Below are 13023 nucleotides of genomic sequence, written 5' to 3'. Positions count from 1 at the left end.
AAAAATTATACTTCAAAATTTTAAAAATACAAAATTTTTTATTTTTTATATGGTGATGATGAGAATTAATAATTATGAATTACCCATCTGGTATTTAGTTCACCAATCGAGCAAACACATGAATGCAAAATTTTGAGATACATAATTAATAAGAACCAATTACTTGCTTCCTATTGAAATCCAACAATGTTCAATCATTGATCTTGACAAGCTAACTAATTCCCATGTGTGAATTTGTTGTTGGACCAACAAATCTCAATTACACAATTAGTACTCTGATTTTATACCGACAGTATAGTTAAATTTTCTAAAATTTTAAATTCAATATTTAATTCACATCTCCGCTATTATATTTTAGGTTTTAATCAAACAATTCTAATTTATCTTAATACTACTAAAACAACAGTTTTAACAATAATTTAAAATTGTTATAAATTAAAATTATTATAAAATAAATTCACTTGTTGGTTATATATAATAATATATTTTAATAAAAAAAATATTTTATGTGTATTTATTGTCAAAAAATAAATAAATCAATATTTTATGTTTAGGGGTGAGTAATATTCAGTTCAAATCGAAAAAATTGATCAAATCGGATTAATTTAAAAATTTAGTTCGATTTTTTATTTATTTCGGTTTAATTCGGTTTTTAATTTTAAAATTTTCGGTTATTTCGGATTGGTTTGATTTTGATAAAAAAAATTAAAAAAATCAAATCAAACCGATTAGTGATAATAATATATTATTTTTAATAATATAGAGTGATTAGATCATATTAAAATTAAAATATTTCAATTAAATTTTAAAATATTAAAAATAAAGTGTAAAAAATAAAAAATTTATTAAAAATTTAAAGCGATCAAACTGAACTGAATCGAATCAGACCGATTCAGTTCGATTCAATTTTTAATTAAAATTAGTTCGATTTGATTTTCATAAATATTAAAATTTTAATTTTTAATTTATTTAATTCGATTCGATTTTAAATCGAACAGACCGAATGTTTACATCTACTTATGCCCGGCAGCAAAAATAAATGTAATACATTTTAAATTATTATTATTAATTTATAATTACAATTAAAATTTATAAAATAATAATTAAAATTATAATCAAAATCAGGCTTTAATTTAATTTAGCATAGACATTCTTATCTTGTATTGGTCGAATATCATCATTAGTGGGCTTGTGCTTAAAGAACCAGTCATTTCGGTTAAACTGGTCAGTGTTCTTGCCTTGAGCTTTTTACCATTAATATCAATAATATTAGTTGGAAAATGACTTATCATTTAACATTTTCTCGTTCCTTTGTCATAATTTTATTTTTTAATTAGAACATTTCAAATTTACTTTGAATTATTTATAGTATTGTTTTTAAAATTTTAATTTTATTTAATATTTGCTAACAGTAATTAATGTTAAACAGACCTTTTCTTATGGTAATAATATAAAAGGATGTGAAGGTTTGACTTATTGTATGAGCACAATAATCAAAAGTAGGATGCCTACATCAAGATCCTGATTTGGAAAATTCAATTAAAAAATAAAAGAATGATTTTGACAATATTATGCATGTCTTTCTTTTAAAATTGGAATATTATTACATAATTAAAAAATTAAAGTGATCATATAAACTAAAATACAAGAAAAAAATACCCTTTTTCAAATTTACAAAAACTAGAAGGACCCATTAAACAACTTTTTAAAATTTCTTTTGGGCAGGAAATAAAATTAATTAGTAATAATGATTGATTATTTGTTGGAACAAAGAGAGAGAAGAGACTTGTGAAGCAAGCGTATGAGAAATTACTAAATTTAGATTTGCTAGTGGGTGCAACAACTCCTACAGAGTTGAACTAAGATTTTTCCTTTGGAAAATTTTGATCATTTTCTCCAAATCAAAACCTAATCTGCCAACCTCAAACAACCCCTCTCTCTCCTCACTCTTCCTATATAAACTCCTTCTCTTTCTCATTCTCTCATCACTTTCTTCACTGCTTCAACTTAGCTTCAAGAAGACAAGACTCAAAATTAAGAAAATGGAGATCATCAATTCTTGCTTCTTCTTTGTCCTTGTGCTTCTCTTTGCTTCAACAATGTCACTGGCTAATGCAAAAGTTCATCACCATGAGTTTGTAGTATGTCTCCTTTCTAGCTAATTAAGCTCTGGTTTAATGGGTATTTATTTATTTTTTTAATGTTGGTTAATTAAATATATAATGAACATTGTTGATGCAACAGATTCAAGCAACAAAAGTGAAGAGGCTGTGCAAAACTCATAATACCATCACAGTGAATGGGATGTTTCCTGGACCAACCTTGGAACTTAACAATGGAGACTCACTAGTTGTCAAAGTTACCAACCGAGCAAGATACAATGTTACCATTCACTGGTAAACTTTCTATATACATATATTTGCATGGGGCATGCAATTAATAATTCTTTTTCAGTTGAAATCACTCTTGAAATTATCAAATTTTCATGCAGGCATGGAATAAGGCAGATGAGAACAGGATGGGCAGATGGGCCAGAATTTGTGACACAGTGTCCAATTAGACCAGGTGGAAGTTACACCTACAGGTTCACAGTTGATGGACAAGAAGGAACACTGTGGTGGCATGCTCATAGCTCATGGCTCAGAGCCACTGTCTATGGTGCTTTAATTATCTATCCAAGAGAAGGAGACTCATACCCTTTCCCCAAACCCAAAAGAGAAACACCCATTCTACTTGGTAATGATATCCAATGAATTAACCAGCCATTATTACAGTCTTCATTGTATGTATTAAAGATCATTGTACTAATGGTGATTGTGGATATATTATCATCAGGGGAATGGTGGGATGCTAACCCCATTGATGTGGTGAGGGAGTCCACTAGAACAGGAGCATCTCCAAACATTTCTGATGCTTACACCATTAATGGCCAACCCGGAGATCTTTACAATTGTTCTAATAAAGGTAACTTTATTACTAAAATGAATTTAAGGCAAAATTGTTATCTTATATATTTAAATTGTAATTATAAGTCAATGGTAATAATTTAAAATTTATTATATTTGCTCTACTGCTATGGTAGCAATTTACTTACTTTCTCCAAGCGAATAAAAAGTGATTTACTTACTTTTAGCAAAAATTAGCATTTACATTTATAATTGCTCATGTAATTATGGTGGGCCAAGATAGCTCACCAACTTCTGGGATTAACCCAATCAGTTTCTTTGCTTGAAGACCATGATATCCTTGATGGGTCAGATAGCCCCACAAAGCCTCTTAACTGTATTAACTATAATTTGAATTCCCAGACATGATTTCAAAGAAGATGACCTCTGTTTGAACTACTATGTAGACACTGTAATTGTTCCAATTGGCTCCGGCGAGACAAACCTCCTGCGAGTAATCAACGCTGCGCTCAATCAACCATTATTCTTCACCATTGCCAACCACAAGTTCACAGTTGTTGGTGCTGATGCTTCCTATCTCAAACCTGTCACCACTTCAGTAATCATGCTAGGACCTGGCCAAACCACCGATGTTTTGATCTCCGGTGACCAGCCACCAGCTAGATACTACATCGCAGCACGTGCCTATCAAAGTGCCCAAAATGCTCCATTTGACAATACCACCACCACAGCCATTCTTGAATACAACTCTGCTCCTTGCCCTGCTAAATGCCTCACAAGCAATCCAATTATGCCTCAACTGCCAGCCTTCAACGACACAAACACAGTCACTGCCTTCAGCCAGAGCCTTAAAAGTCCCCGGAAAGTTGAGGTTCCAACTGAAATTGATGAAAGCCTCTTTTTCACAATTGGCCTAGGACTCAACAGATGTCCTAAGAATTTTCGTCCCAGGAGATGCCAAGGACCCAATGGCACTCGCTTCACATCCAGCATGAACAATGTCTCTTTTGTGTTTCCTTCAAGCTTCTCCCTTCTGCAAGCTTATCAGCAAAACATACCAGGAGTTTTCACCACTGATTTTCCGGCAACACCTCCGGTGAAATTCGATTACACCGGCAACGTCAGCCGATCACTTTGGCAACCTGCTACAGGCACTAAACTTTACAAATTGAAGTATGGATCAAGGGTCCAGATTGTTCTACAAGACACAAGCATTGTAACACCTGAGAACCACCCAATTCATCTCCATGGATATGATTTCTATATCATTGCTGAAGGATTTGGAAACTTCAATCCGAAAACTGATACAGCTAAATTCAACCTTGTGGATCCACCAATGAGGAACACAGTTGCAGTTCCTTCAAATGGATGGGCAGTCATTAGATTTGTTGCAGACAATCCAGGTAAAAACCTTAAAATTCCTGAATTTACAGCAATGATTTAAGACTTTAGCAACATTTTTTTTTATAATTTGGTCTGTAATTTATTCCTAAATTTGTCTGTTTGCAATTGATAGGGGTGTGGATAATGCATTGTCACTTGGATGTTCATATTACATGGGGATTGGCTATGGCCTTTTTGGTGGAAGATGGAGTTGGGAAGCTACAGTCTCTAGAGCCTCCTCCAGCTGATCTCCCTCTGTGTTAAGATTGATAAAAGAAATGCAACCCATCAATAGGGGATTGCAAATTTAAAAATAAAAAAAAAAAAAATTTCTCTGATTCATAGTTTCCTTGTTGGTTTTCCCTGTATTTGGGGATATAATTGTTGTTTTTTTTAATATTTTTATTTTTAATTTTTGGAAAGATAGAGAGATAAAGGTGGGTGTATAAGAGATGGTGCTGCCTTTGGTAACATTAGCTGCCATCTTATTTGGTTTAGTACCCACATGTTCTTTTTTTTTTTTTTTTAAATTACTTACTTTTCAATAACACACTTTCTTTTTAGAGTACAATGCTCTTTTCTCTATGTTTTTTACAAGAATTCCAATTTATTAGATAATGTTGTGAAAATCAATACATATTTAATATGAAATGAATGGCTATTTAAATCAATTAAAAATTTGTGGTAATTTGAATGTTTTATTTATTAATAATAATAATAATTTCTACAACATGAATTAAACAACATCATTGGTAATGGAATTAAAATTTAATGACCAAATTATTATAAAAAAAATATAAATATTATTATTCGCTTGGCCCAATAATTTTCCCACACGAAGACACGTATTCTGACATTCATAACAGTTAACGGTTGCTGTATGAAGCTGACACTTTTCACACATGCGCGGCTATACACGTGGCATTCATTCTAACCGAAACATTGCTACACTGATCGATGCGTCCAAACTCGGAACTCACAATATTACGTGTGTGCACGTGTCAAATCTACTCCCACGTGTCCACCTTGGGTGGGCTTGCTTTTATATTTTGTTACTATTGGACCCAAATTCCCCCAAGTTTGGAGACGTAATGAATTTCTCCTAATTACAACTAATTTTGAGAGGCAACGTGTAGTGGTTTAGAATTTCAGGGATTAAATTGTAGTTTTCAGGGACCATAGGGAGAGATCATAACACTATGTAGCGATAGTTATTTGAATTTTTTAATGTATTAATTTTAAGAAGTGAATATCAAATATATTGATGTCAGCACCTTTCATAATTTCTTATATAAATATTTTTACTTATAAGCGAATTAAAAATCGATTATATTAATTACGTATTCTTAATAAGAGAAATAACTCATTTATGAATATTTATACTCTATTACTTTTTATTTTTATAACCGTTGTATATTATTTGTGAGTTTTGTTGTTAGTCTTTAAAATTTTAAATATTAATAAAATTATTTTGTATATTATTATGTATTTTTTATGATTAATTTGACTTAAAAATATTCAAATAAGTGCCCCACAACCTTTAGAGGTGGTGACAATAATAAATCCTATTACCTTATCACTATGTTTGATAAGTTTTTGAGGGAAAGGGAAAACAAAAGTTAGGAAGGAAAATAAAGGTTTGTTTACTTATGGAAAATAATTTTTTTTTTTTATTTTTTATGAAAACTCTAATTCTATTTTCTAGAAAAAGTAAGTAAAAATATAGAAAATGTGTTCACTGGTTAATAATAAAAAGTATTTTTAAATTTAAAATAGTAGAAAATGCTACTTTCATAATTAAAACATAAATTATTTACAACTTTTTCCTTTAAAAATTTTGTTTACTATGTACTACTATTTAATTTTCTAATAGCATAATTCATTTTAAATTTTTTTAAAATAATTATTTAATTTTAGTCATAAAAATATTATAATATATTTTTTGTTATAAAAAAGCTATTATTTTTTATTTAAAAAATAAAAATGTTACTATAAAAAAAAATTATAATAAATTGATATTATACAACAATTGCTTAAAAATAGGCGGTGAGCTATTATAAAACAGGCTACATAGAATCTGATAAAATTATATGCAGTTCCACCTATAACAAAAAAAGATTCGGACGTTTCAAATCGGTTTTAAGTTGGATAGACCCACCCTTTCAATTTCAGGACGAGACTTTATAAAAAAGTTATTATTAATAATTACAATTCAATAGATCCCTTTTACACCTGTAATTATGAGATTTTCAATCAATTAGTCGGTAAAAGATCTCTTACCAATGAACCAGTTACATTATCGTCGAATAATAAAAAAATGTTATATTTATCTTCACATTTTTACAGTATAAAATGAGGAATGATCATAGAGGTAAAGGTATGCAATTCTCTAAGGTACGCAATTATCTGGCACAAATACCCTCAAATTTTTCGATCACTCTATTCTCCAATTTACTGATTTGAGTGTCGGATTAGCTGCCGTGGGCATGCACCACCTCACATTCTCTATTTTACAGGATTAACCAATCACAATACAACTCTATTCCGGCTACATCATCATTTTTGGCTTCATCAATATCATTTAGTTCTGTTGTCGGAATGTACATTGAATCCTTTTAGTTCATTTGGATTAAAGCCAGTCTCCTGTTCATTTTCTCTTAGAAAAGAAATCTCTCTCTTTTTTCTCTCGAAATGGCTGGTAGTTCGCGAACTGATGCTAAGGTTGCTATCAATGAGAGTGCAATCATTTCTTCCACTCCTAGCAGTAGACAAAACACACCCCCTATAGTTAGTAAAGCAGATTCCAACAATCTGAGCATTGAGCAAATACTCCAGTATGTCAGAAGGTTGCAAATTATTTTCGAGCAATACAAAACTCGGAAAGAGGCATCACTCATGGCACCCAGGGGAAGGGGGAAAATCTCCGTAAGGACTTAGAATAGAGGCAGTCCAGACACAATCCAAAGAAAAGGATAGGTCCGAGGAAGAAGAGCAATCAAATGATATTCTGAAGAACACTGGCTGAAAACTAGTACAGGCTGCTTAAAAGTACCGGAAAGGATGAGAAAAGGACAGAAGGATGGGCCAAAAGTAAGGTCAAAAGCCAGAAAAGCAAGGGTATGAAGGAGACCATAATAGGTACCTGGTCTTCCAAGGAAGGAATGGCTTAGGTAAGTATAAGAAATATGTAACGACCCCAAAATGGACCGTCACCGGCGCTAGGATTCAGGTCGGCTTAAGGCCGCCAGAACCCGTAGCAAGCCTGCTATACTCTCTGTGTACCTGTAAACCTCATACATGATCATACATTTTATGTGAAAATAAAACTCTTTTCTGAACCAAGGCTTAACCTGTGCATGCACTATCTTTGTACTCTGTACTCATGTACTCTGTACTCTGTATCCCTGACTAGAGCTTGCTCTAGATGGGTTAACTCATACCTGTTAAGCCTGGTTTTCACATACAGGAAAACATATATACATATACAGATCATGTACAAAACATACATCACTAGGTCTAGGTCAAGCAACAACTATTACATCTCTTTAATATTACATGTCCACTCTAAGCTATTATAGATCTCTTCACTTTTCCTGTACTCTGCTGGACTGTCCCTGTACACTGTACACTGAACCTGCAAAACTGGGGTTAAGGGAGTGGGATGAGCTCTATAGCCCAGTGAGTAGAACAGTAAAACATCTCAGTAAAATATGATCTCATGGAATGCACCATATCACAGACAAGCCATATCAAGAGTAAACCTGTCACCACATAGTCCCAGTAACTCTGTGCCAGGGCGTAGAATCGAGCACCTGGTCTTCCTGTCATATATATGTATATGTGTATATAACACCTCTGTACTTACCATTGCCAGGGCGTAGTCAAAGGCTCCTGGACTTTACTATACCTGCCAGGGCGTAGTCAAAGGCTCCTGGACTTTGCTATACGTGCCAGGGCGTAGTCAAAGGCTCCTGGACTTCCTGTCTGAGACTATTGGATCATTCAGCATTCACTCACATCACCAAATAACAATGCAATGCAACATATTCGTGAATACTAATGCAATCATCCTATGGCATAAACATGATGCATGAGATATGCTCAAAAGCAGTTTGTAGTTCAATTAAAAGGCATAAGTTTAGTTCCACTCACCTCGGGCTAACTGGACTGACTGACTCTGCAGGCTCTGAATCTCTGGAGCAGTACTCACTGCTGCTCTCTCTGGTTCCTCTGGTCTGTACCTATCCAGATAAACGCACATGAGGGACCAAACTAGCTTATGACTAACTCTATTTAAATTCCCCAAGAATCCCCTAAACCTCTCTCTAATAGTCATGCAAAGCAAGCAAAGGAAAGCTGGACAGAACACTTTCGGCGGTAGGTTCGGCGGCCGAAAGTCCTCTCCAGAGACGAAACTCAAGCACCTTCGGCGGCACCTTCGGCGGCCGAATCCCCCAAACAGAGCCGAACATGCACAACTCGCGGGGGCAAGCTGTGGCAGCCTAAGCCACCATGCAAGAGGTTCGGCGGCCGAATGAACCTTCGGCTGCCGAACCTGAGTTCATCCAGAACTCAGCTTCAACGGCAAACCATCTTCTCCTTCCCTTCAATCTCTCAAACCATATCTACTCCAACTCCTCAACACACATATACTCATGTATATGATCACAGGGGTCCAAAACTATCTAATAACCCCAAACAACAAAACAAACATAACACATAATCATGTATACATGCATAAATCATCTAAACTCCCATTAAAAACCTAAACATGCATCTCCTTCCACAAATCCCACTAAAACCTTCAGAAAACATATTCAAGAACATCACTTACCTCCTGTAGTAAGAAGCTACACACTCTGAACAAGGGAAAACGGATCACCTCCTCTCACACTCTCAAACTCTCTCAAACTCACTTTTTGCTTCACAACCTTCAAAACTTGGTAAACGAGCAAACTCCTGCATGAGCTGCTCAAACTCAGCAAATAAACCAAGGGAGACGTGGCCAACTTCTGGCAACAAGCTGGACATAACACCTGTCCACAATGCTGACTAAGGATGGCTCAAAAGCTGGCTGACCAACACAGCTTCGGCTGCCGAATCGCATGCAAAACCATGCAACATTCGGGGGCCGAACCTGAACTTCGGAAGCCAAACATTGAGCACTTTCGGCGGCCGAACTTATCTTCGGCGGCCGAACTTGGCTCCTCTGCCTTGGTTCATTTCAACTCAAAACTCAAAACTAAAGAACTGTAAAACCAGAAAACACCTCATAATACTGAGAAAACAGAACTCCTACCCCGGATTCCATCAGACAATAGAAATTCCGGTGCCGGACTCTAGCCGGGTATTACAAAATATATCCCGTTGAACGACTCACGAACACACATTCTAATGTGGACTAGGAAAAATGACAAAAAGACAACAGATACACAATGGAAGAGTGCTGGCAGAGGGTTGCAGACAAGGTCGAGAGGTTAATAAGAAACAACATACTTCAAAAATTCATCAGAAAGAGTAGAAAAGGTCAACAGATTATTTCGAAATGAATAATAGAAAGAAAAGGCTAACTAACTTGGCGCCAGCCAATAGGAATAGAAGGGGTCAGCCTCTCTGCAAAGATCTGCTTAGGTTGGCCTCTTTGTACATCTTCTTAGGTTTGCCTCCTTTCACAGGTCCGCTTAGGTCGGCCTCCTCGCACAAGTTTGCTTAGGTTGACCTCTCTGCACAGGTCTGCTTAGGCCGACCTATCCATAGATCAGCCTCCACACCATCTCATTATCAAGAACAAAACGTTGTTGTCTTGCTTCTAATTGTAATCTTTTCAAGACTCGAGCTCGAGGTAACAATTCCCGAGACCACCTTTGATAGTGAACCTCTGAGGGTTATTTATGCAATTGCAGGAGAACCGAGTGTTAATAGGAGTGGCAATAAGGAGAATGTCATAGATGTTCATCTCCTAGGTCAAAATCTGAGTTTTGAAACTGAAAAATAAAAAATGTTGAATGGATGAAAGCGTGGAGACAAGAACAAAGGCCACAAGGCAGAAATTTGCCAAGCCATCCAAGCTTTAGCCTCAATAAAGGGCCACAAGGCCATCCAGACATCAGTCTCGCATAGCAAGACATCTCATACTAGGTCACAAGGCGGAAATTCGCCAGGCTATCTGGACGTTAGCCCCAATAAAGGGCCACAAAGCCATCTGAACGTCAATGTAATACCCGGCTCGATCAGGCATCGGAATTCCTACCGTCCGGTGGAATCTCGGATGTCGGATTCGTTTTGCGGGGTATTGCAAGGGTAAACTGAAGTTTTCTACAATGTTTTCTAAAGGTTTTCTAACATGGTTTTTAGTGTTTTATGGTTTTGAAAGGAAAGGAAATGAGTTGTGAAGAGAAAAGGTCAAGGAGGGAAAAACAGAGGTTCAGCCGCCGAAGGTATGTTCGGCCGCCGAAGGTGGTAGAGTTTGTGCCCCCGAAAGCTAGGTTCGGCCGCCGAAGTTGGCTGAGTTGCGGGTGCAAGTTTGGCTGCCGAAGATGGTTGACCAAGCCACCTATAAAAGCCCCTTAGGTCGGTTAAAGAGGTAAGTTTTCTTCCTCTTCTCACCCAAGGTGAGCTCATGTCCTCCTTGAGATGATTTCATGGTTTTTACAAGTTCTTACATGGTTTTTAATGAGTTTTCTCCTTGTTTTGAAGAGTTGTGAGCTTTGAGCAAGGTTTTGGAGTTTGAAGCTCTTGAAGCTTGGTTTCTCCATGTTTTGAAGTTAGGATCACACCAACTCTAGTTCTTGAAGAGGTAAGTGTTGATCCTTATGTTTTATGGTGTTTTACGCAAGTTTTATGGAGGGATAAAGGGTAGGTTTGCATGGTTTGCATGAGTTGTGCATGAAGGGGTTTATGTACCCTTTATGCCTTTGTTTGTTATATGTGGTTATGTGTTGTTGTGTGTTGGAGTTTAAGGTTGTTTGAAGCTCCTATATGTGTGTTTAAGGGTTTGTGCATGGTTTTAAGAGGTTATATGCATGTTAAGAGGGTTAGAAAGGTTTAGGGAGGCTTGTTGGTGCATGGATCTGGGTTCTGGAGGAACTCAGGTTCGGCCGCCGAAAGGAGTTTCGGCCGCCGAACCCTTGAGGAGGTGGGATAGGCCGCCTAAACTCGCCCCCGAAGGTTTGGACTTCCGGCTCTGGAGTGGAGTTTCGGCCGCCGAACCTGCCGCCGAACATGCCTGACTTTCGTCTCTGGAGAGGACTTTCGGCCGCCCAAAGTGTCGTCGAAGGTGCCCTGTTTTGCCTTCCTTTGCATGTTTTTCCATGCATGTCTATGGTATTTTAAGGGGTTTTTGGGGAGATGTTTTAGAGTTATGTTAGAGTTGTTTGGCACCTCATGTGAGTCCACCTGTGTAGGATCGGACCTGAGGCGAGGTGTGTAGCTCCAGTGTGAGAGTTGGCCCAGAGTTAGCCACAGCTTGGCTTCAGGTGAGTAGAACTAACTATGCATGTTTTAAAGCTAATGGTTAAAGATAGTGACAGTATGAGCATGAGACACGCATCATGGATGCCATATGATACTAGGTTGTATTGCATTAGAAATCACGAATATGCTGCATTGCATTATTAGTGTTGATGGGATGGACCAAGGCGATCTCAGTAGCCCGCAACCTATTATGTCTAGATAAGACCTTTGGGAGCTCCGCAGTTAGGGGTTGGCCTCTAGTACATGTAGTGACCTGGGAGTCCGTAGGGGCCGGGCACCGACAGAGGGAGTTCTGGGATCATGTCTAATCCGAGATATGAGATGTTTGTGCTGTGACACATTCCACGAAAGCATGTAATGAATGAACTGTTTTATGGTTTCTACTCACTGGGCTCTAGTAGCTCACCCCATTCCCTTAACCCCAGTTTTGCAGGGCCAGAGTTAAGCAAAGTGAGCTATGGGAGAGCAGAGTTGAAGCATGGGTTGCCGTGTTTGGCTGTAATAGCATAGCTAGGTTGTGATAGAGTGGCATGTGGCATGTATATGTATAAGAGAAGCTTGATGTATATGTTTATGTAAGACGATGTAAAGATTAAGGATGATATGATATGATATGTTTGTTTGTATAGTATAGTAGTGGACATGATGTATGGACATGATGTGTTAGCATGATGTATACACAGGTTATGCATGGAAAGAGTAGGTGATAAAGAGATAGAGTATAATGAGATAATGTCTAGAGTTGTGCTTTGCCCAGTGTATGGTGAATCCTTTGTGTATGCATGTGTCCTATTTTACGTTTCTTGATGAGAAATGTGTCAAGCTAGGCTTAACATATGATGTGTTTATAAAACTCCAGTGATCAGGGAAGAAAGGGTATAAAACCCCTTGACCCATAATGGAAAGTAAGGCTAGCCTGTAATATGCTGACCCTAAGAGAGTGGGTTCTATGTTTTCAGCTTAGTAGATCACTGGTGTAGGCCTTGACGGCTGTGGTTTTAAGGTTAAGCCTGGTGGTTTTACAGAAAAGGTTTTAAAAGCTAGTGTTCTAGTTGGATCATGTCTGGGATTGATCAGGTACACAGAGTTCAGTTTAGGCTTGCTACGAGTCCCGGCGGCCTTAAGCCGATCTGGATCCTAGCGCCGAGCAGTTTGGGCCGTTACTGAGGGTATCGATTTTCGGGCTGTTACAGATGGTATCAGAGCATAGGGCCTCTTGAGTACGGTGTAATGAGCAAAGATGCTCAGGGATTAGAGGTAT

General features: G+C 37.0%; 1 protein-coding gene across 1 annotated transcript; it reads left to right on the top strand.

Moving 5' to 3' along the window:
- The first annotated feature begins 1979 nt into the window (after positions 1 to 1979).
- LOC110618765 (laccase-5) lies at positions 1980 to 4621 on the top strand. The gene is made up of 6 exons (XM_021762004.2): positions 1980 to 2141; positions 2245 to 2396; positions 2492 to 2736; positions 2836 to 2964; positions 3353 to 4309; positions 4423 to 4621. Exons 1-6 carry the CDS (start codon positions 2043 to 2045, stop codon positions 4551 to 4553), a joined length of 1713 nt encoding a protein of 570 aa, XP_021617696.1. The 5' UTR covers positions 1980 to 2042; the 3' UTR covers positions 4554 to 4621.
- The last annotated feature ends 8402 nt before the right edge of the window (positions 4622 to 13023 follow it).

The sequence above is a fragment of the Manihot esculenta genome, chromosome 7 (genome assembly GCF_001659605.2).
Source record: "Manihot esculenta cultivar AM560-2 chromosome 7, M.esculenta_v8, whole genome shotgun sequence".
Taxonomy (NCBI): Eukaryota; Viridiplantae; Streptophyta; class Magnoliopsida; order Malpighiales; family Euphorbiaceae; genus Manihot; species Manihot esculenta.
The sequence above is the reverse complement of the archived record's forward strand: the minus strand, read 5'-3'. Positions and strand labels throughout refer to the sequence as shown.

What these genes read in the sequence shown, in the direction of transcription:
- LOC110618765 (XM_021762004.2), top strand. Translation starts at nt 2,043, where the DNA reads ATGGAGATCATCAATTCTTGCTTCTTCTTTGTCCTTGTGCTTCTCTTT. An exon ending in TTACAATTGTTCTAATAAAG is followed by an intron (nt 2,965 to 3,352) that starts GTAACTTTATTA and finishes ACTACTATGTAG; the next exon opens with ACACTGTAATTGTTCCAATT. An exon ending in ATTTGTTGCAGACAATCCAG is followed by an intron (nt 4,310 to 4,422) that starts GTAAAAACCTTA and finishes TGCAATTGATAG; the next exon opens with GGGTGTGGATAATGCATTGT.